Source organism: Erythrolamprus reginae, chromosome 3 (assembly GCF_031021105.1).
Source record: "Erythrolamprus reginae isolate rEryReg1 chromosome 3, rEryReg1.hap1, whole genome shotgun sequence".
NCBI classification, from domain to species: domain Eukaryota; kingdom Metazoa; phylum Chordata; class Lepidosauria; order Squamata; family Dipsadidae; genus Erythrolamprus; species Erythrolamprus reginae.
This window is the reverse complement of record NC_091952.1, coordinates 57,903,809-57,927,753: the sequence shown is the minus strand read 5'-3', so window position 1 is coordinate 57,927,753 and position 23,945 is coordinate 57,903,809. Positions and strand designations below refer to the sequence as shown.

Here is a 23,945-nt window from a genome sequence, read left to right as displayed (position 1 = left end):
GCCTTTCAAGCTTACAAAAAGGAGATGAATTAATTAGCTAAGTCTCTGCCATGAACAATGGCGGGACATGACAGGACTAAGAGAGACCAAGCACTTTCTCTGTTAAATAAAAGGAAGATTAGAAATCCAATTCTCTGGCAGCTTGCATGAAGGAAAAGCACACGGCAGAGTCTGATGTCACCAAAGTGAGAAAAGAAAGAAGATCTTTGAAATGGGTCCATCTGGGTAAAACAGAAGTTTGCCATGTTATTTAATGCCTTCCACTGATTTGGGATAACCAGCTTCCTATTCACTCTATTCTAAAGTTCTGTGTCTCTAAACAATGCTTCCAAGTAGTTGCTATGTTATAATTTTTGTCCAGTTACCTTTTTCCAAATATTTTTTTTTCTTCTCCTCCATACATCATCAAATAGTTACATCGCCATAAACAAAACATAGTAAAATATCAGTGAAAATATCTTGCTTTTCACTTCAATCTACATCATTATCAGTATCTGCCAGTCTGAACTTCCATTATCTTTTCAGTCACCCTCCTTTCCCTTCCTCTTCTCCTCTCCCATCTATTTCCTTTGACTGTCTCTTCCCCTTCCTGCTCCACCCTCTCCACCATCTGTCTCCACCTTCCTTCCTTCCTTCCTTCCTTCCTTCCTTCCTTCCTTCCTTCCTTCCTTCCTTCCTTCCTTCCTTCCTTCTTTCTTTACCCTTCCCACAGTGAAATATCTCAAGTTCTAACAATTATTTATTAAAACAGACTGGCAGCTTCTTTCTATATTCTTATAATCTTGCCAAACCCTTTATTGTTATATTCTTATTTTCAATCTTACATTAAAATTTATTTTAGATGTATATCCTTTGTCAGTGCTACCTATTCTCGTCACCTGGGTTAATAGCGTCATTTCTAATGCCTCCCCTTTTTCCTTTAACCTTTACTCAATTTCTTTTTCTGATTAATTTTTTTTATCTAATCAATCATAAAATTTCACCCATATTTTAAAATATTCAGAATCTTCTTTGTCTTTAATCTTCATTGTCAAGCTAGTCACTTCTGTACAGTCTAATATTTTCTTTAGCATTTCTCCTTCCATTGGAATCACCTTCAATTTCCACTTTGGGGCATGTGCTATTCGGACAGCAGTCACAACATGTATAATTAAATAAATTTCTTCTTTAATGAAAGTCAATTTAATGAAAGATCATGCATACAGTCCATATTAGTATCTATTTTCTAGCAAAGTTGCCAAAATGTCACTAAATCAAGCCAGATTGGTTGTTCAGTCTTAAGTCATGATTTTTCCTGTTTTATCTTGTTTGGGGAAGGATACTGAACCAAGAGGATTGATAAAAAGGGGAATACAGTATTATAAATTAATCTGTCCTAAAGCAACTATCATTGAGAAATGGTAAAAAAAAATATGGGAAGAGGGTCCTCCCCCCACTCCCACAACAAATTCATTAAAAGTATATTTTGAAATTGAAAAAAAAACATTATTTGTCACTTCAGGTCTTCACAATTAATGGTTAAATTCAGAATTTATTGGCTATTTCCCCCCTCACTATAAGTGATGCATTAATTTATTTATATTTTTATTTATGAGGTTTAGGGTACCACCTACCACTTTCAGAATGGCCCCAAGCAGTTTAGAGCTAAAAGCATTAAAAATCATGTAAAAAATACAATATATCAATAAAATGGGAGCCAAGCAAAAAACAAAGATATAATTAGTTAAGGGGGGCGGCCTTCAAGGTCTTAACAATCCCCAGGATTACACGCCACTCAGGGAGCCCATACGAGTTGGTAGAGTCAGGTCTTCACACTGAGAGATCAGGAGAGTGGGGGCCCACCTCACTTCTGGGAGGACAATATTCCAGAGCGTACAGAGGACTCTCTTCCTGAACCATGACAGTTGAAATTCTTTAACTGACAGGGCCCATAACGTACCTTCCCTGCTTGACAGGGTGGACAGGTTGATATGGGGGTAAGATGGTTACTCACTTAACTTGAACCCATGCAATGTAGGCTTTAAAGCTAATATCAACTGAAAGAAAATTGGCACACAGCAAAGGTATTACATATGCCATCCTTGGGACACCCAAAATTGTTCATATAGTTGCATTCTGCATCAGCTGTACTCTTCAGCGATATCCCTGTGCACCTTGCATTGTAATAGTTCATAAAGCAGATGACCAGGACATGAGTGACTGAAATAAGGCCTCCTGATCCAGGAAGGAGCCTAGCACAATACAAAGTTGAGCAAAGCCCTCCTAGTTATGGTTGCTACCTACTCCTTAACCAAGAATCTAGGAGGATCTCCAGATTGTATTGTGTCTCGGGAAGTGCAACCAATCCAAGACCCAAAATCTTCAATTCTCAAACAGCAAATACTACTTCTAAAATGAAATTATGATATATGCAAAAAGTTGTAGCCATAAATCTCATTTTTCTTTAAATGTAACAATTTTCAGAAATGTTCAACATTATTTAGTCTGACAGTATTTTTACCTGCTGGAAATGCTTCTGTTGTTATTAGTTGTGAAGCCATGTCCAACCCATCGCGACCCCATGGACAATGATCTTCCAGGCTTTCCTGTCCTCTACTATCCCCCGAAGCTCACACCAACTGCTTCAGTGACTCCATCCAGCCACCTCATTCTCTATCATCCCCTCCTTCTTGTGCCCTCAATCGTTCCCAGCAATAGACTCTTCTCCAGTGAGTCCTTCTTTCTCATTGAAAACGCTTGCATCCCAGGAGGTATGCTTTTCTATAACTGTGCCTGCCTCTAGATACCATACTGCACATTTTGCAGAGATTTGGAGATCTGGCTGTTTTCCCAGGGACAAGGACCTGGAGAGAATTTTATCCCGCACTATTGTTCAATAGTGTTTTGACTGTTGGTTGGAAATGGTTGCTTTCAATATTTGTTATACAACATATATTTATATTGTACTTTAATTGTTTTAGCCACCCAGAACCACGTTATTGAGATAGGAATCCATATAAATCAGTATAAATAAATATATTTATTGTATACATGCTTCCATGTTTGGGCCAAGAGTCAAAAAATGGCTAAAACCAACAGGGTTTGAGACTACTTCTTTTCTTTTTTACACCACTCCCATCTCTCTGAATACACAATATGTTACTTCATTCTTGCAGTTTACATTTTTTTAGCCTTTATTTTCTACTTCCTTCTTCCTTTTCAATGCCTCCCTTTCTGTCTACTTCGTTGCCTGAAACTAGGTTGAAGTCTGCATGAAATGGAATCATAGGGAGCTGACATTTTACAATGTACATTATCAATAGCTGATATAATGAAATTTGTCCATGGGAGTGGCAATATTTTAGAGGCCAGTGCATCTGACCAGAATATAAGGCTGCATTTCTTAAGAAGTAAGTTTATTAATCAGAAAGAGACCTTTTTGTAAATGAACATGTTTAGAATTGTATTGCACAGCAATCCTACTCCTTCTCAGCAGAGAGTAAACCCCACTGAAAAAATAAAACTAAATAAACTTACTTCATCCTAAGAAACTTTTTTATTCTATGGGCAGTTACACAGAAGCTTCAATTAATTTCATATTACGTAACGTAAATTTGATTTATCTCACAGATAATCACTCATCAAGAACCATTTTTGGCACACAGTGTATTGACCATGAAATACTTCAACCTTCACAAACAATGGCATATTGAAATAGGGATGGAATAATCATGCTATGTGAGCTAATCTTGATGCCCCATGAGAATTTCACAGCCCACCAACATGATCCATTGGAGAATGTGGTTTATGACATGTCCAGTGAAGATGGGGGAGTCATGAGGGCACGTACCTATGTGAGTTCAGTTCTGAGTGCATCAGAGTATTGCCGAAATGCGACTCCTAATGAATTGTTATATTTCTTTTCAAGTTTGGCTCATGGATCATGAATTAATTAGGGCATCTTTTGGAAACTTCACAATTTGTACTTTTCAGAATGCAGCAGATGATTCTGATGTTGACCCTAATTTCCAGGACCCCCTAGCTAAAGGATAAGTTTTACTATTGTCCTCCAGCTCAGGGGAGAAATATGCCCTAGGCTTTTTGATAATATTCTAGATCTTTAAAATTGATTGATTGATTGATTGATTGGATTTATATGCTGCCCCTCTCCGAAGACTCGGGGCAGCTGTATCTTCTTCCTCAAAAGAAGCTATACTGTATCTCAAAGTTCTGTTTGGTATCATTCTTAAGATGGAACTGAATTCCTTTGAATACTCATAACTGCTGGTCACCTTCATCTTGACAAATAAAAAATGAAGCAAGAGCATGCTTCATTATATGTGCTGAGTTAGTTCAAAACTAAAACAAGTCCAGTGATATATGGATTCCATGAAACTCTGAATGCTTTTAATCAGAATGGCTTGGTGTGATTTCTAAATCTCCCAATTTATTTTATTTGAGGTAATTAACACTACACTATAAACTACACTATACTTTGAGGAAGGAAGACATCTAGGCAACGGCACAGCGATATACTAAGAGTATCTCTAAGTTATCTTTATAAATCTATGATCAGATTCATTTATATTGAAATTCTATTGAGTGCCTTCTTAATGGTAGATAACTATGATTCCAACTCTTCTCAATATCACTGCTCTTCCTTGCTAGGTTATTCATGATAGCATGCCTGAGAAGCTTGATGAAGATGAATTGATAAAATATAAATCAGTGAACTTACGATCCCGTGGGACTTCAATGGCTCTGATGAGGTTATGAAGATATGAAGCGAGCACCACGACCATATAGGTTAGGAGATACCTTTGAATTACCATGTTGGATTTTTGGCTAAGATTGTTTGTCCTCAGTTTCCTCCAAGAAGGCAAAGTGGTGCCTTTACTGCTGAAGTATACCAAGGTGTTTTGAATTACTATAAAAGAGAAAGAAAGAAGAATTAATAAGCTACTACTACATTAAACTTCATATCTGCTTCAATTTTTTTTCCAAATCTTTGCTGGAATGTAGAACAAATTACACAATCAATGATTTTATTGGTTTAGGCCAGTGTTGGTGAACCCTTTCGGCACCAAGTGCCAAAACAGGAGTGCCAGGACCAGAAGAGCAGTTCCCTGGTGAGTATGTGTATGCCAGGAAACTGAGCTTCCAGTTTCCAGGATGCGCTTGTATGCCAGTTATCTGTTATTCCGCGTTCTGGCATGCAAGTGTGTATGAAGACCAGCTAGCTAACACTCCAGGGAGCTGCTCCTCTGGTTTCCGGTGCTCCTGCATGCGTGGAGACCAGCTGGCATGGGTACACAGGAACCCGGAAGAACATGGGCGGTGGCTAATGTGCCAGGAGAGATGGCTCTGTGTGCCACCTCTGGCATGCATGCCATAGTTTCACCATCACTGGTCTAGGATAATTCATATGACAACATCCAGTCATCTCCAGTGTTCTTTCTTTAAAAAAGTCCTAACAGAGGCAGGTATGTTTACTATTTAAATTCACCCGTATATGTATGTATGTATTTATTTTACTTATTTATTTATTTTGTCCTAAACACAATAAAGGTTACAGAGGATATACTCCTTTTTTAAAAAAAAATATTTTATTGGTTTTGCACATTGAAATTAACATAATATATATATATATATATATATACAGAGGATATACTCCTAGTAAGTATATCAACGAAAGAATAGAAGAGAAGATATAGGAATAAAATATATAAATGAAAGAGTACAAGAAGAAGAGATATAGGAATAGAAGAAAAGATATTATTATTTTTATTTTTATTGTTGTTGTTGTTGTTATTATTATTATTATTATTATTATTATTATTATTATTATTTATTACATTTGTATGCCGCCCCTCTCCAAAGACTCGGTGTGGCTCACAACACAAAACATTACAAATCCAATGATTAAAACAATTTAAAACCCTTAATATAAAAAACAACCATACATCTCATACAAGCCATACATAAAACGGAAACAGCCCAGGGGAATCAATTTCCCCATGCCTGACAACAGAAGTGGGTTTTAAGGAGTTTATGAAAGGCAAGGAGGGTGGGGTGATATAGGAGATATAGGAGAGACAATAGGACAAGGGGACAGAAGGCACGCTAGCACACTTATGCACGCCCCTTACTGACCTCTTAGGAATCTGGAGAGGTCAACCATGGATAGTCTAAGGGTAAAATGTTGGGAGTTAGGGTATGACACTATGGAGTTCGGTAATGAGTTCCACGCTTCGACAATGCGATTACTAAAGTCATATTTTTTACAGTCAAGTTTGGAGCAGTTAATATTAAGCTTGAATCTGTTGTGTGCTCTTGTGTTGTTGTGGTTGAAGCTGAAGTAGTCGTTGACAGGCCATTGCAGCATATGTGGCAATACTTACACCATGTTTAAGGCATCGGAGTTCTAAGCTTTCTAGACCCAGGATTGTAAGTCTAGTTTCCTAGGGTATTCTGTTTCGAGTGGAGGAGTGAAGGGCTCTTCTGGTGAAGTATATTTGGATATTTTCAAGGGTGTTAATGTGTAGAGTTTTTAAACAATTCCTTTAGCCCAGGACTTATGTATAGAGGTACTGCATTATATCTCTATAGTTGTGTATAGCGGTACCGCACTGTACAATTGGTCATTTTTTAAATAAATGAAAATGATATCACTAATGTTAATAGGAAAGAGTAAGAGAGAATATTATTACCATTTGTTACCATTACATTTATGAATAGTGGTCACTATACAAGGCAGTTGATAAATGAGGACTACTTGTAAATGGGAATGGGAACAGGTTTCAATGGCCAAACATATACTAGCAGGAGATTATTCCCTATGTATTTTTCTCCATTTTTTTCCAATTTCCAGAACTGCTCTTGTTATTTAAGAACAGGAATGCTACCTCTGCAAATATTTCACCCCCAGGAATCAACTTGTTGATTGTTTGGGATGCAGCATACAGGATAAGCAACAAAAATTAGTATGCTGCTTGAGGTTTGGAAGGTACTGAAAGGAGGCTCTCTTGCTGGATGAAACAAATGTTGCCAACTTATTTGTGAAAACATTAACATTAAACTAGGTCCAAATGCAGACTCTTTAAAACAGGGAAATCTAAGTGCTGCCAGCGGCATTGACATCTTCTTGCAAGCAGGCAATTCACTATTTTCCTAAGAGTAATTTGCTGCCATGCTTGTGCGAGTGGGTAGTTTGTAGTCAGGAGACACACACACACAGTACTATTTGCCCACAGTTGACATCAAATCAGGACACAGCCCACACTGTTCCGACCTTTACGGTTCCTGAGTCTGAAATTCTACCCACAACGTTAGTAATGCAAAAATGATAGTGTTTTACAAAGATGCTGATAGTGCAATCAATTTGAAAGAGCACACATCGTAACCAGTACCAAGAACCCTTTTCACAATCATTAAGATGCCGCTCAGGAGTGGCATGACCTAGCATGCAGACAAGTTTCAAGGAAAAAGCATCCTCATCAATGGTGAATTGCTATGGGTTCTTTAGAACCCATGGCCAAAATTTACCGCTGATCGACAAACCAGCAACGATGATCAGGGGCCCAAGCACCTGAACTAGTCCTCTGGTTGCCGCAGCTTACCAACACCACCCCCCGTGTATGCGAAGGCTTCTGCGCATGCACAGAGGGTTATTTCCGGGTGCTTTGCATGATGTGATACGATGCAAACTGGTAGGGAAAGTGGAAGCCATCCCTCATCCTGATATAGCGGGTTCTAGACGCAAACTTCAGATGGAAAACTGGAAATCTTTTAAATGTGTGCTAAATATAAAATATAAAATGCACAGTTAATTTCTTCTGTGGGTAAATAACAAACCTATTTAAATTATATATTGAAACAAGTTTCTTCCAGGCAGGCAAAACTTCAGATGGAAAACTGGAAATCTTTTAAATGTGTGCTAAATATAAATATAAAATGCAGTCAATTTCTTCTGTGGGTAAATAACAGGCCTATTTAAACTAAATTTCTTTAAACTATATCCTGAAACAAATTTCTTCCATTCAGGCAAATACCTGCTGCAAAACCTTGGAAAAGCCTTGACATTTCAATTCCATTACTTTGAAGGATAGATCTAATCAGTGATGGGCTGCCAATTTTTTTTTTAATGACACACTATGGCTGTCACTTATTTTGTGGGTGTGGCTTGATGGTCATGGGACTAAGTAGGAGTAGGAGCTGGCCATGTGACCTGGTAGGAGTGGCTTGAAAATCATGTGACCAGGGGGTGGCTTAAAGGTCATGTGACTGGGTGGGAGTGGCTTACCGACCAAGATAAGTTTTCCAATAGGTGCTTGGACTCTTTTTCAGTTGATTAAGTCACATTATTTGAATAGCCACAAAAAGGACAAAAGGTAGACAGCATTATTTGTTGAGGAGCACAGTAACATTTTAAGGTTTTGTACTGAACCCACAAGGTTCAGTATGATAACAGATTAGGCAAGTAACTCAATTTTCTTTAATTGCTATAAAAGTTCAGTTCTAGATAATGATTAAAATGATTAAAGCATTTATGGGTAAAAACATACTATTTAATTATTTCCTATTTTAAAAGTAATTAAGGAACATACTAAGGTACTAGAGAAGGAAGGACAATAAAAAAACTATTAAGTATTCAATAAATAGTGCATAAACTTACTACCCCTACTGCGCCCCCACGCCACCCTCAGTGGGGGCAGCAGCTTATTACTAGATCTCATATATTTTACCTCTTGGGATATCTTGCATAGATTTCTTTGGCCTTATCAGATAGGCCAGACTAAGAAATCAATGGCATATTCATCTGTGTTACCGTAATAGAATCTTGCAATCTGAATGTATTCCTCCTCCCATCTAATGTTACTTTAGATTAAACTACAGAAGGGGCCAGAGGCATTTGTTCATTAAAACCCCAAATCTAGGGGTTTTATGCTACTTCTGACAATTTGATGTAAATCCCTTCCCTTTCCCCCTTGGGTCAATTTCTGGCAAAACAAGCTACAATTTCATCTCCATTAAAAGGTGATTAAACCACCATTTCCCCACAGCTGAAATAATCTCTCAATATATTATCAGAATAATTATGAAGATTGCCCCCAAAGAGCTATAACATGCAAAATCTTTTTTATAACCAAATGTATATATCCTGAACAGTGGTGGAATGTAGCTTGAATCCCTGGAGAGAGAGGCTGATTCCAGAGAACCAAGAGGTAGTGAAGTTTAGATAATTTTGGTTGGAAGAAAAAAATAATAAGATGATTCCTCCCTAGCAATTCTCAGAATCTATCTTTGATGATGCAAGTAGATGCTTTAGTTTGGCAAGATTTCTGTCTATAGAGGAGGAATGATAAAGCAACTTGTTTGGAAATATCTGTATATGCCTTTCTTGGTTCTTGGGGCGCAGGCAGTAATCTTTGCTTGAGGCTCTTTTGCATGTTTTTATAATCACCATAGTTCCATGTACTGATAAAGATACTTAATGTTACACCAACACTCCGCAGTCTGCATTGGTTGCCGATCAGTTTCCGGTCACAATTCAAAGTGTTGGTTATGACCTATAAAGCCCTTCATGGTACCGGACCAGAATATCTGTAAGACTGCCTTCTGCCGCACGAATCTCAGCGGCTGGTTAGGTCCCACAGAGTTGGCCTTCTCCGGGTCCTGTTGACTAAACAATGTCGTCTGGCGGGACCCAGAGGAAGAGCCTTCTCTGTGGCGGCCCCAACCCTCTGGAACCAGCTCCCACCAGAGATTAGGATTGCCCCCACCCTCCTTGCCTTTCGTAAACTCCTTAAAACCCACCTCTGTCGTCAGGCATGGGGGAACTGAGATATCTCCCCTTGCCTATGCAGTTTTATGTATGATATGTTGTATGTATGATTTTTAAACAATGGGGTTTTTTAGACTTTTAATGTTAGATTTATTATTATAGACTTTTAATATTAGATTTGTCATTGTCTACTGTTTTTATCACTGTTGTGAGCCGCCCCAGGGGCGGCATACAAACCTAATAAATAATAATAATAATAATAATAATAATAATAATAATAATAATAATAATAATAATAATATCTCTCATGGCCAGTTCTGCTGGTAACAGATTTTGAACCAGATGAGCCAGGTGCCTCGGGGCATCAGAGAACTGTGTGGCTCTTGGAGGGTTCAGACAGTGAGGGGGAAGGAGAGATGGAAGCTAAAGATGCTGGAGAGATAGAGGTGGAGGCCCCTGCAGTGTCTCTGGAACCTCTTGTTAGAGCCTCATCTGGGTCAGATGAGGAGGGGCTGATTTATGACCCCATCCTCAATGTGCAGGTGCACAGGATTAGGGGGAGACAGGAGCAGCTGCACAGACGCAGAAGAAGATCCTAATCACAGCTGGGAGTAATTAGGGAATTCTGCAGCAGGCTTAAAAGGGGAGGATTTGTGGGAGCGTGCTTTGCAGGAGTTATCGTTCATGGTTTAACAGAGAAAAAGAAACAGACCTGGAGTTTTGTCTCTAAACCAGCATCTTGCGTCCTTGGAAAAACCCAGCTTTTAGACAATTTTGAAAGGCAGTAGCTTTGAATGCAGCTGCGAGAGCTATCATGGGCGTTCCTAAATTCGCCCATGTCACACCAACACTCCGCAGTCTGCACTGGTTGCCGATCAGTTTCTGGTCACAATTCAAAGTGTTGGTTATGACCTATAAAGCCCTTCATGGCACTGGACCAGAATATCTCCGGGACCGCCTTCTGCCGCACGAATCCCAGCGACCAGTTAGGTCCCACAGAGTTGGCCTTCTCCGGGTCCCGTCGACTAAACAATGTCGGTTGGCGGGGCCCAGGGGAAGAGCCTTCTCTGTGGCGGCCCCGACCCTTTGGAACCAACTCCCCCCAGATATCAGAGTTGCCCCCACCCTCCTAGCCTTTCGTAAGCTCCTTAAAACCCACCTCTGTTGTCAGGCATGGGGGAATTGACATGTTCCTTCTCCCTAGGCTTATAAAATTTATGTATGGTACGCTAGTGTGTATGATTGGTTTTAACTTGTGGGGTTTTTTAAAATTAATTTAAATATTGGATTTGTTTTACATTGTGTTGCTGTTGCTGTGAGCCGCCCCGAGTCTGCGGAGAGGGGCGGCATACAAATCTGATTAAACTTAAACTTAAACTTTGAAACAAAGAGTGAGTACCTTTGCAGCAGCCCAGTTTGGAAACATTCTTTACAAACCTTGGGAGGGTTTGAGACATTCGTTATTGGTTTGGCAGATAACCCCGACCTTAGTCCTAAACAGGCATTGGCTCTCAGCCAATTTGTAAAGCAATATAGAAACATAGAAGATTGACAGCAGAAAAAGACCTCATGGTCCATCTAGTCTGCCCTTATACTATTTCCTGTATTTTATATTAGGATGGGTCTATGTTTATCCCAGGCATGTTTAAATTCAGTTACTGTGGATTTACCAACCACATCTGCTGGAAGTTTGTTCCAAGCATCTACTACTCTTTCAGTAAAATAATATTTTCTCATCTTGCTTCTGATCTTTCCCCCCAACTAACCTCAGATTGTGCCTCCTTGTTCTTGTGTTCACTTTCCTATTAAAATATATTTTGTGTTTCGGAAACCTCCAGTCTCTGTGTGTGATTTTGTCTTTCCTTGCTGTTTATCCGGTCCGTCAGGCAGAACACTATCCTATCATTCTTGTCCCTAATTTAAGGTATTTTTGTAGCAGACTTTTCAAAACAAACATTTCCTATATGATTAAAACGATGCGATCATGGGTTCTTTAATCGCTTCTTCTATCTGAATTGCCTCCAAGTTATGATCTTTCAAGAGATGCAGCATTATTCTACCAGTTTTGAATGGAAAAGGGTTGCTTTGTGACCCAGAAAAGAGATGGAAGAAATAAGCTGCATCACTGCACTCCATATGTTCTTATGGTTGTAAGCCAATGTAGCAATGCAAGACAAAATGGAAAGGTGAATGCTACATTTTAGTTAACGTGATCTTGTGTATTACAGCACAATTAGAAAGTAAGCTTTCTACCATATTGTTCATCTATCTTGTTTCTAAGTAATCAAGGATTATTTTTAATTGCAATGTGTTAAATTTGTTCCCAGGTAGAAACCATTTAAATAATAGATTCAGGTTTCCACAGGCTGAGAAATTCTCTATTCTTCAATATTTGACATAATCTGGGAAACAGGACAGAGTGAGGAGACACCTATGCCATATAGTTCATGGCAAATTATATTTAGCTTTGAATTAATTCATTTCTACTATCTGTGTGAATAATTAACATGCTATTTAAAAAGAATCTAAAAGTAATTTCATCTCATCTGGGTACTAATTAGTCACTAAGAAAAAACTCACATACCACAAATGAATGAATGAATGAATGAATGAATGAATGAATTAATTAATTATTTAATTAATGTTATTTATTTATTTATTTGTTTGTTTGTTTGTTTGACTTATATGCTGCCCTTTTCCAAAGACTCAAGGTGGCTAACAAGATACAGAAGAATACAAAAATAATTCCAAAGCCCAATTATAAACTGATCTAAAAATCCAGTAGTTAAACCATATAATCACACTCATTCACACCATAGCCATGCTGAAAGTTATTATTATTATTATTATTATTATTATTATTATTATTATTATTATTAATTAGATTTGTATCCCGCCCCTCTCCGGAGACTCGGAGCGGCTCACAACAAAAACAGCAATGTGACAAATCCAATATATTAAAAGACATCTAAAAAACCCATTATTAAAACCATGCAACACAATCATACCATACATAAACAATATAAACCCAGGAGTATTTTAATTTCCCCATGCCTGATGACATAGGTGGGTCTTCAATAGCTTACAAAAGGCAAGGAGAGTGGGGGCAGTTCTGATCTCTGGGGGGAGTTGATTCCAGATGGCTGGGGTTGCCACAGAGAAGGCTCTCCCCCTAGGGCCTGCTAGACGACATTGTTTGGTCAATGGGACCCAGAGAAGGGCAACTCTCTGTGGGACTTTCTCGGTCGCTGGGATACATGCGGCAGAAGACGGTTCTAAAGGTATTCTGGTCCGATGTCATGTAGGGCTTTATAGGTTATTACCAACACTTTGAATTGTGACCGGAAACTAATCAGCAGCCAGAGCAGGCCGCGGAGTGTTGATGAGACGTGGACAAATCTAGGAAGCCTCACAATAGCTCTCGTGGCTGCATTCTGCACAATCTGAAGTTTCCGAACACTCTTCAAAGGTAGCCCCATGTAGAGAGCGTTGTAGTAGTCAAACCTAGAGGTGATGAGGGCATGAGTGACTGTGAACAATGACTCCCTGTCCAAATAGGGCCACAACTGGTGCACCAGGCGAACCTGGGCAAACGCCCTCCTCGCCACAGCTGAAAGATGGTGCTCTAATGTTAACTGTGGATCGAGGAGGATGCCCAAGTTGTAGACCCTCTCTGAGGGGGTGAATAACTCCCCCCCAGGGTAATGTATGGACAGATGGAATTGTCCTTGGGAGGCAAAACCCACAGCCACTTCGTCTTGTCAGGGTTGAGTTTGAGCTTGTTGACACCCATCCAGACCCTAACAGCCTCCAGGCTTTTGGAGCTCAATGGCCCCAAGCTGGCAAAGGTGAATTTTTAGAGTCTTCTGGAAGGCCAGGAACGTGGGGGCAGTGCGAATCTCCAGGGGCAGTTGGTTCCAAAGGGTCAGAGCTGCCACAGAAAAGGCCCTTCCCTTGGGTCCCGCCAGACAGCATTGCTTGGCAGATGGGACCTGGGGAAGGCCGGCACTGTTGGTTCTGACCGGTCACTGGGATACATGAGACTGGAGACCGTCCCGTAAATAACCTGGTCCTAAGCCATGTAGGGCTTTATAGGTAACAACCAACACTTTGAATTGTGTTCAGAGACCAATCAGCAGCCAATGCAGCTCGCGGAGTGATGTAGATACATGGGCAAACCTTGGTAAGTCCATGACAGCTCTCACATTTTTGACACAAATGCTGAATGAATGTATGTTTTTCTCCTCCCAGATACAGATAGTGAAGCCGGAAACACTAATTGAATTCCTTTATTCTTATAATCAAAGCTTTCCTTGTCACATTGAAGCAAGTTAATATAAAATGATTATCGCTATCATTAGAGAACAAGATATATAAAAAGTCTAAAAATATCAAGCCACGATTACTTAAAGATACATACAGAATGTAAGACGGGGGCAGACTTAGATAGACAAGGTCTTGTGGAAAATGGAACTAAGCACTATGTTTCAGATGAAAATAAATTACAGAGGTATTGTAAGGATCACAAAAGGAAATGCTCCCAGAAAAAAGGGGTAAGATGTAGGGAAGGGAGAGAGGGACGGCTGAAAAAAACCCATATAACAATTAGAGGGCAGCATAAAGACATAGAAAACTTTACTTCATTACTACCAAGTGATCAACTGAATTTCCATACCCCAGATGTGATTGCCACCAAAGAAATAGTAAATAATTACATTTCAATAAGTAAGTTTATTTAAATATTTAGGAGTAGCCATGCATGCCTCTAGCTTGAGGAAGCCCACAGTGATGTTGCCACTGAACAGTGCCATCCTCAAATTTTTCTGCACCAAGGGAGGATATTATATTCCAGCTGCACTTAACCTCTTTCAGGATACCGGTATGCTGCTAGCCCATCTCCTCTATGGAACTCAGGCTGGGTCTCTAGCTTCTTGTTCCATCTTTTTGGAGACGGTACAATCTTAATTCATCAGAGCAGCAAGCCAGAAATTTCACTGTGTCCCAAAGGCACATCTACTATGACTGGAGACAGGTATGGTAGAAGTGGAGTCAAGAATGTGTCTAACTTCTATAAGCCTCTGGTTAAAGCTGAACTTTGATTCTCAAGGCTTAGCACCATTAATTCTTCTGGACAATTTTTAATCCACATGAATAAAGGCTATTGAATCTATTTGCTAACCCACACTCAGTAAAAGACCTTGGAATACTAATATCGAATGACCTAAGTGCTAAAGCCCACTGCAACAATATCGCCAAAAAGGCTTCTAGAGTTGTTAACCTGATCCTACGCAGCTTCTGCTCAGGCAATCTCACACTACTCACAAGAGCCTACAAAACTTTTGCCAGACCCATCCTAGACTACTGCTCATCTGTCTGGAACCCATACCACATCTCAGACATCAACACCCTTGAAAATGTCCAAAGATATTTCACCAGAAGAGCCCTTCACTCCTCCACTCGAAACAGAATATCCTACGAAAATAGACTAACAATCCTGGGCCTAGAAAGTCTAGAACTGCGGTGCCTAAAACACAATTTGAGTATTGCCCACAAGATCATATGCTGCTGACTACTTCAGCTTCAACCGCAATAACACAAGAGCACGCAACAGATTCAAACTTAATACGAACCGCTCCAAACTTGACTGTTAAAAATATGATTTCAATAATCGAGTTATCGAAGCGTGGAACTCATTACCAGACTCAATTGTGTCAACCCCTAACCCCCAACATTTCTCCCTTAGACTCTCCACGATTGACCTCTCCAGGTTCCTAAGAGGCCAGTAAGGGGCATACATAAGTGCACTGGTGTGCCTTTCGTCCCCTGTCCAATTGTCTTTCCTTTCTTTCACCTATCTTATATATTCTCTTCCTTTCATATATCTTCTCCTCTAAGTTCACTTTTACCCTTAAATATATTACCACATGTCTATTTTCTTCCTATGTATTTGTGTATTGGACAAATGAATAAATAAATACATAAATAAATAAATATTTTTTTTAAAGTGACTTTCCCTCCTCAATTCTCAAGATGAAATACGATCAGGTGAAATAAACCCTGAAGCAAAAGATAAAAGATATAGAGCAGCAAGCAGATCTAAGGAAGACCCTGTTACCAGTATACAACTGATATACCGTCATTGCTGCCAGTTAGAAACACTCAGCCATGGTAAAGCTTTCTCTCTTCAAGCTTTAATTTGTTCGTTATCTATTAAGATTGTGTGCGTGTGTATGCATATGTATATGCGTATATGTTGATTCACATGGCATTCTACTTGCACTGGTCTAGGACCATAATAAACTGAATTTATATTGAAATAAAAACAAACAAATAAATAAAAACTAAAAAACTAGGAAAGGAAAAAAAATCTGCTTTATATTTTATCCTTAACAATAATCACTGATTTATTAATAAACATACAATACTATTATAATATTATCAATAAAATATTATTGAAAACAATAGCAGAATCTCTGAATATATTGCTACATCATTTGATTATTGGAAAATACTGCTTTTTCAAAAAAACATACATTTTTGACAATCTGAAATATCACACTTGCAATTTTGAAATGTGACTCTTTTAGATTCCCACAGGAAAATCATAGGTATTAAGATTTAGGATATTGAGCAGTTGAGATAATTAGGCAAAAAGGAAGAAGGAACAACCAATAATTACTATTTGGTAGGACAGTGGTCCTACAGGCCACCAAGCCAAGTAGAATGTAATAATTAATATGACTAAATATCAATATAATAATATTACATTCCAGGATATTACAAAACTTTCAGGGAATAGAGACATAGTAATAACGTGGCAATTTAATTACCCAGATATTCTTAGTCATCTTGAAGACTTTCTTATTTTCTAGAAAGTCAAGGAAGACTTTCACCTCGAGGCTCGACTACTGTAATGCTCTCTACATGGGGCGACCTTTGAAAAGTGTTCGGAAACTTCAGATCGTGCAGAATGCAGCTGCGAGAACAATCATGGGCTTCCCCAAATATGCCCATGTTACACCAACACTCCGCAGTCTGTATTGGTTGCTGATCAGTTTCCGGTCACAATTCAAAGTGTTGGTTATGACCTATAAAGCCCTTCATTTCACCAGACCAGATTATCTCAGGGACCACCTTCTGCCGCACGAATCCCAGCGACCAGTTAGGTCCCACATAGTGGGTCTTCTTCGGGTCCCGTCAACTAAACAATGTCGCTTGGCGGGACCCCGGGAAAGAGCCTTCTCTGTGGCGTCCCCGGCCCTCTGGAACCAACTCCCCCCCAGAGATTAGAATTGCCCCCACCCTCCTTGCCTTTCGTAAGCTGCTTAAAACCCACCTCTGCTGCCGGGCATGGGGGAACTGAGATACTCTTTCCGCCTAGGCCTTTACAATTTTACGCATGGTATGTCTGTATGTATGTTTGGTTTTTATAATAATGGGTTTTTAACTGTTTTTAGTATTGGATTATTATTATATGCTGTTTTATTATTGCTGTTAGCCGCCCCGAGTCTCCGGAGAGGGGCGGCATACAAATCCAATAAATAAATAAATAAATAAATAAATACATAAAATAAATAAGAGACAAAGGGATCGACTGTTCAAGATGTGAAACTAAGCAATAACAAAAAAACTATATTAAGAGGCAAATGCAGTGCCAATTTTATGAAGAAATAATTGTGGGATTGAAGTTAAAAACAGAAAAAGAAACCGAAGGATGGACCAATATACATAGCACATTTTAGGAGAACCCATTTAACAAACTTTAAAGTACTAATGGGATTCCAAAGTCAGAAATTGTCAGATCAATGGAATAGCCGGAAAGCTGAAAATGTCTTCAAGAATAGGATGCTGGAAGTATAAATTCATAACTTTTCAACAGATAAACCCACAAATAGAAACAATGTAGGAATCTACTGGATCTGCATAAACTGCTTTTAACTGAACAAAGAATGAAAAGGGACATATAGAAGAGCTGGTTTAATCACAAAGTTGTTATCTGCAGGAAAGAAAGATAGAATGTTAAAGAAATTTAGGCTTGCGGTAGAAATTAAAAGCAAAAGGTTGGGAGTGGCTATGCCAATAGAGAAACCCCAATAGGGAATGGGCCTTGTGCTACAAAATAATGATAAGATAGTATTGGATTTTTACTACCACTCATTTCTAAAAGTAACAAAAAACATACATGATGAAAGAAGTGATATGCCACCTTTGGAAATCAATGTAATAGAAAGGTTCCCAGCATATTAGAACTTCTTGACATGTTTATTGAATCAAGAAAAATTCTAGAATCTTCGTAAAAGTCAAATTGCTGCATTAGTTTCAATTTCCATTTTATATTGTTCATAAATCTTGTCTTGTGTCAGATCTAAGGAAGCTAGCCAGATTTTTTGCAATAGTTGGCCCCTGGCAGCCTGGCAAAGGAAATGCCAAAATATCAATAAAAGTTACGGTAGGTTGGGAATCTCACTTATGGACTTACTTCACTCAAGGGCTCAAATTGCTAAAAATTCTTGATATTGATGCACAAAATGGAATTAATTGATAAGCATGATGGTCCCCCCTAAGACACACTGTCTATTTGGTTACTGTCTAATAAAAATTAAGAAGAGCTTTGGGACATATACTGAATGGGTGGCACATATTACTGTTGTGATTATTGTACAACAACAATCACAACAGAGCAAGTCTGAAAAGTCTATGGAAGAAAACCTATTGATGAGGTGAGCAGCATGATTCCTCGAAGAGGGGCACCATATAAATCCAATAAATGAATGAATGAATGAATGAATAAATGAATGAATGAATAAATGAATAAATAAAGTAAGTAAGTAAATAAGTAACCATTAAGTAACCAGTAAGTAAGTAAGTAAGTAAGTAAGTAAGTAAGTAAGTAAGTAAGTAAGTAACCATGTAGCCTGAATACAGGTAGTCTTTGATTTACAACCATGATTCCGCTCAAAATTTCTGTTGGTAAGCGAGACAGTGGTTAAGTGAATTGTGCCCCATTTTACAACCTGTCTTGCCAGGGTTGCTAAGTGAATCACTGCACTTGTTAAGATAGTAACAAGGGTGGTAAGTGAATCTGGCTTCCCCATTGACTTTGCTTATCAGAAGGGCTCAAAAGGTTATCATATGACCCAGAGACCCTACAACCATCATAAATATGAGTCAATTGCCAAGTATCCTAATTTTGGTCATTAAATAAACTGTTGTAAGTTGAGAACTACCTGTATAAAAAAGAGTGACTAAAAACTCTCTGATATCTTTGCAAATATAGCAGTGGCAGGTGAGAGGAGTAAAAGCAAAAGAAAGATAGGTATAATGGGCAAGCACCAGAATATCTGCTTGACAACTTTAGATAAATTAAATATCTTGGAGCAGGGAACAGTTTTTTTTTTAATCAGCTATTGAAAGCCATCAGGACATTTTAGGTAGCAATTAAGCATTTCATCTTGATTTACATTTGCAGGAGGAATAGTAAAATACCAGATGCTAATGTTCTCACAAAGACACTTGGTAAAGCTGCTTGATGGGTTTTATTCATTTAATTACAAGAGATTGAACCACAAACATATTCCTGAAGGGGTTCTTTACCACTTTGTAAGTAATCAGGTACACTGTTAACTGTTTATTTTACAAAGAAAATGAAAGATTTAAAGGCATACTTAAACTGTCACTGATAAGAAGCATCATCTTTCAAGGTCTCATAAACTTTACGTCATTCAGCTGCCTTTCCTCTCCACATTATCCCATGAGTCACAGGTTTTTGTGTAACAATACTTTTTGGGAGGTTATTTCTTTTGGCTTTAAAGTTGTCACAGACATTTGAGATTGCCTATCTGATAATTCTCTTAATTTGCCCTATATTGTAATAGCTTTTTTAAAATGGAACATTTTAACAAAAACATTTAAAAAAATAAAAATTGTAAGAGATAGGTAGACAGACAGACAGACAGAGACAGACAGACAGACAGAGAGAGAGAGAGAGAGAGAGAGAGAGAGAGAGAGAGATACAGTGGTACCTCTACCTACGAACTTTTCTAGATAAGAACCGGGTGTTCAAGATTATTTTGCCTCTTCTCTAGAACCATTTTCCACTTATAAACCTGAGCCTCCAAAACTGTAACCAGAAAGGCAGGGAGAAGCCTCCGTGGGGCCTCTCTAGGAATCTCCTGGGAGGAAACAGGGCCTCCACCCTCCCTGTGGTTTCCCCAATCACATGCATTATTTGCTTTTACATTGATTCCTTTGGGAAAAATTGCTTCTTCTTACAAACTTTTCTACTTAAGAACCTGGTCACGGAACGAATTAAGTTCGTAAGTAGAGGTACCACTGTATGTGTGTGTGTCTCTGTGTGAAATACCGTACATAGATTTTCTTTATTATATATTCCTTTTTATCAAACACAATTAATGGATGCATTGCTGAAAGCAATTAAACATTTAGTCACTAACATGGCAATTATTCAGGAAAGGCATATCATGTTCCAAGGAACTAACACTGTATTCCAACCTATCAGAAGATGGATGGTATTTCCCTTTTATCTGTTAGAATGTCAAATTATTTAGATGAATTATTTGCTTGGGCTGATCATCCTAAGGCGATCAGTTTCAGCTCGTTTGCAAAAAAAATTCAAGGTTTGTAGGGGTTTGCATGTAGCACCCTGCCATGGCCATCTCGTCTGGGTCACTCTTGTCACACCAGGATGAGTGGAACACTGCTCCCTGGGCATTAGTAGGTTTTTCCACTTAAGTTTTCCCTCTTACTTGTTCCTATTTTTCTATTCTAGTTTAAAGGTCATAAAACTGAATAGTATAATAATACTTAGCTATGCAAGATATTATTATTGATACACCCTGGCTCTTACTATTATGTTGTTTTACTTCCTGAAGGAAAGTTTTATGCTTCTGTTATCAAGGAAACATATAAAAAGAAATAAATGCTGCAAAGGCAGTTCTTGTAGCACCACACCATGACTGATTATTGAAAAACTACAAAGATTTACATCTGTGTTTTCACAGAATCTTTGCTTATGTGCAGTAATGGACAGCCAAATTTTTTACTGCCACACTGTGGGTGTGTAATATTTTGTGGGTATGGCTTGATGGTCATGTGACTGGGTAGGAGTGGCTTGCCAGCCATGTGACCAAGTGGGAGTGGCCTGAACGATCATCATCGTTCAAGTGAACTGTTAAGTCCTCGACTTACAACCTCACCAGTGTTGCTTTCTGGGGTGACAATTTGCTTCGTGTTTCATGCGCTCTCCTTCCTGGGTCACTCCCTGCCTCAGGCTGGGTAGCTAGGCGAACGGGTGCCAATCAGCTGTTGAGAAAAGATGGGGGAGGAAATGGGTCCCTTGCAACTCCTGCCAGTGCTGGTCTCCCTGCCACTTTCCGAGGAGGAGGATGGGAGGGTGCCCACCCCTGCTTATGTGGCAGGAATATCTACGACTCCCTTCAGTGTCAAGTTACACAGCCTGGGCAACTCTGTGTGGTAACAGCTGAAGAAGATAGAAGAGGAATCTCTGTAAATGACTGAAGCTCCTTGTCAGTCAACAGGAGTGCTGATTTACCACCTGTTTGTTTGTTTGTTTTATTAGATTTATAGGCCTTCTCCTATTATCCTGGAACACATAAAGTCTCTGTATCCCTTGTGCCTGAGCCAACATATAGGCTACCCCCACTCCATGCTGGGTCAACTACCTTGTGCAAACTTCTGGTTACAGGAAAAAAAGGTGTCTTGGTCCTTCTGGATCCCAAGACATCAACAATAAAGATGGGAATGCAATTAGAGTTTTCCACAAAACATTTTCCTATGAAACCCCCAATCTCCTAGTGGACGCTTTTTATCACTCAAGTGCAAGCCCCTCCATCCACTACAATTATTGCCCCCTAAAGTAATCCCTGTTTTGTACCTATCCATCAAACCTTCTAACCTGATTAAAAGGTCAGAAGAAGATAAAGTTCACAAAATTACAGGTCAAAGTAAACAAGTTTAATTCATGTGCCTTTGAAAAAGCAAATGTCAGATAAAAGAAATTTGAGTCCAAGGCAGAAATGTAATGTTTCGGGCTCAGTAGTTCTCTTGGAGAAAAAAGAATGGGAGGAAAAGGCACATTGAGACTTGCAAGATTCTGTTATTGTAATCTTATGATAAAAGTGGTATTGACATGAGTAACTTTAATTTCACAGTCTGGTTACCTTTGAAGAGCTGACATCTGTTGATATGTCTGACTCAAATGGTAGACAGATGTTATTTTGGATTTACCTGCTCTCTCTACATGTTGTGACTGTCATAAACAAAAAAGCCATAATGGATGTTCTAAATAACTTAATGTGTCAAGAATAGCCTATCCTTTTTCTTGAAGTTTCTAATGTTAACCAAAATACTTTGCGTAGTAATTAGTCTTCTGATTTAGATGGAAGGTATTTGATAATAGAGTCATGATACTTATTTATGGTTGTGATATATTTACAATTACTTTATATTTTCAGCATATAAAATTTTATATAAAATAAATAATTGTATTTATTTCATGTAAGATTTTCCTGAATGTTAGTGCTCATTCATCACTGAAGACTGCTAACTAGAATGCAACCCAATAATTTAAAATGTAGTCTTCCAAGTTAATTTGCATTTATGCACATGATTATGTGAGTGAGAAACAAAGAATTATTATTATTATTATTATTATTATTATTATTATTATTATTATTATTATTATTATTATTTAGATTTGTATGCCGCCCTTCTACGAAGACTTGGGGCAGCTCACAGGATACAATGTAAACAATACAGCAATCTAATCAATTAAAAGTACAAACTAAAAACCCAATACAGTAAAATCAATAATAAAGACAGAAGAAACAGACATTGGGTAAAGGCTATTATTTGCTGAAACATATGTTTCCTAAATGAATTTTCTTTTCTTAACAATGACATAAGAGAAGGTGTAATTTTAAATCTCATTAGTATTTAGGTGGCATCATAGAAGAGCCCTTTTTTTGTATTATCAAGTGATCTCCATTATATTGTCATACACAGAAGAAATCTACATATCAGATCCTATGATGCAGGTGAGCTGTTGTGTTATGTTTAAACATGTCCTCTTTCTTTGATATAGTGGGTGAACAAATAAGTGTAAGAACTTATATTTTTCCACCAAAAATAAAAGAAGAAATTTGAATTTTAGTCATTTGAAAAAGCAAAACAAACTGCAGGTATCTATAACATAAAGCATCATTTGAACTGATCTTGGTAAGAGGTAGCTGCAGTAGACCATGTCCTTTTCTGTGTTCAGCAATACAAAAGTGATTTGTCACAGTTTTCTTTCAATCCAGGTACTATATATGACATTATAGCTATCAGAAACAACTTCTGGAGCACTGCAAAGATTACAACTTGATTTGCTGTAACAGTTTTCAAAGAACATCTGCAGTTCATGGCCAAGAACTAAATAGGTGATGGGAAAGAATTTTTCAAATTGGTCCCTGGATTCATTTTAAAACTGCTGCCTTTGCATTTATTTTTTGCCTTGTAGGCACACAAAGGCTCACTCACAATGCTTTTAAAATGCTGCAGTTTGGATGACCGATGAATAAAGAAAAGGCTCTATCCACAGCATGAACACCAAATGTTCATCCATAATATCCCTGAACCCAGCACTAAATGCAAATCAAGGGAGACCCACTGCACAGGAAGAACACTATGTGTGAGATGGCTGTTTGCAGAAATGACTTTTATCAACTTTTCTGTAAACCAATTGTTTTTAAATCAACTGATTAATCTATATAGTCACTTAGGAATAGATATTTGAACACATCAGACATCTCATCTGTTTGGCAGAATTTTTTTTTCCAGGGAAAGTAAATGGATTGTGACTGTCGACTTAGAATAGAATAACAGAGTTGGACGGGACCTTGGAAGGTCTTCTAGTCCAACCCCCTGCTTAGGCAGGAAACCTACACCACTTCAGATAAATGTTTATCCAACATCTTCTTAAAAACTTCCAGTGTTGGAGCATTCACAACTTTTGGAGGCAAGCTGTTCCACTGATTAATTTTAATTGTCAGGAAATTTCTCCTTAGTTCTAAGTTACTTCTCTCCTTGTTTAGTTTCCACTCCTTGCTTCTTATTCTATTCTCAGGTGCTTTGAAAAATAGGTTGACTCCTTCTTCTTTGT

General features: G+C 38.4%; 1 protein-coding gene across 18 annotated transcripts in view; it reads right to left on the bottom strand.

Annotated features, from left to right (window-relative positions):
* The window catches only part of NFASC (neurofascin), a 202,484-nt gene that overhangs the window by 110,055 nt on the left and 68,484 nt on the right, over nt 1–23,945 (bottom strand). For 14 of the 18 annotated variants that reach the window (XM_070745481.1, XM_070745483.1, XM_070745484.1 and 11 more), the window contains exon 1: nt 4,718–4,898. In XM_070745481.1, the coding sequence (XP_070601582.1) occupies nt 4,718–4,811 (94 nt within the window). In that variant the 5' untranslated portion in view covers nt 4,812–4,898. Of the gene's footprint in view, nt 1–4,717; nt 4,907–23,945 lie in introns of those variants that run through there. The other 4 variants (XM_070745479.1, XM_070745494.1, XM_070745492.1 and 1 more) reach the window with 2 other exon arrangements.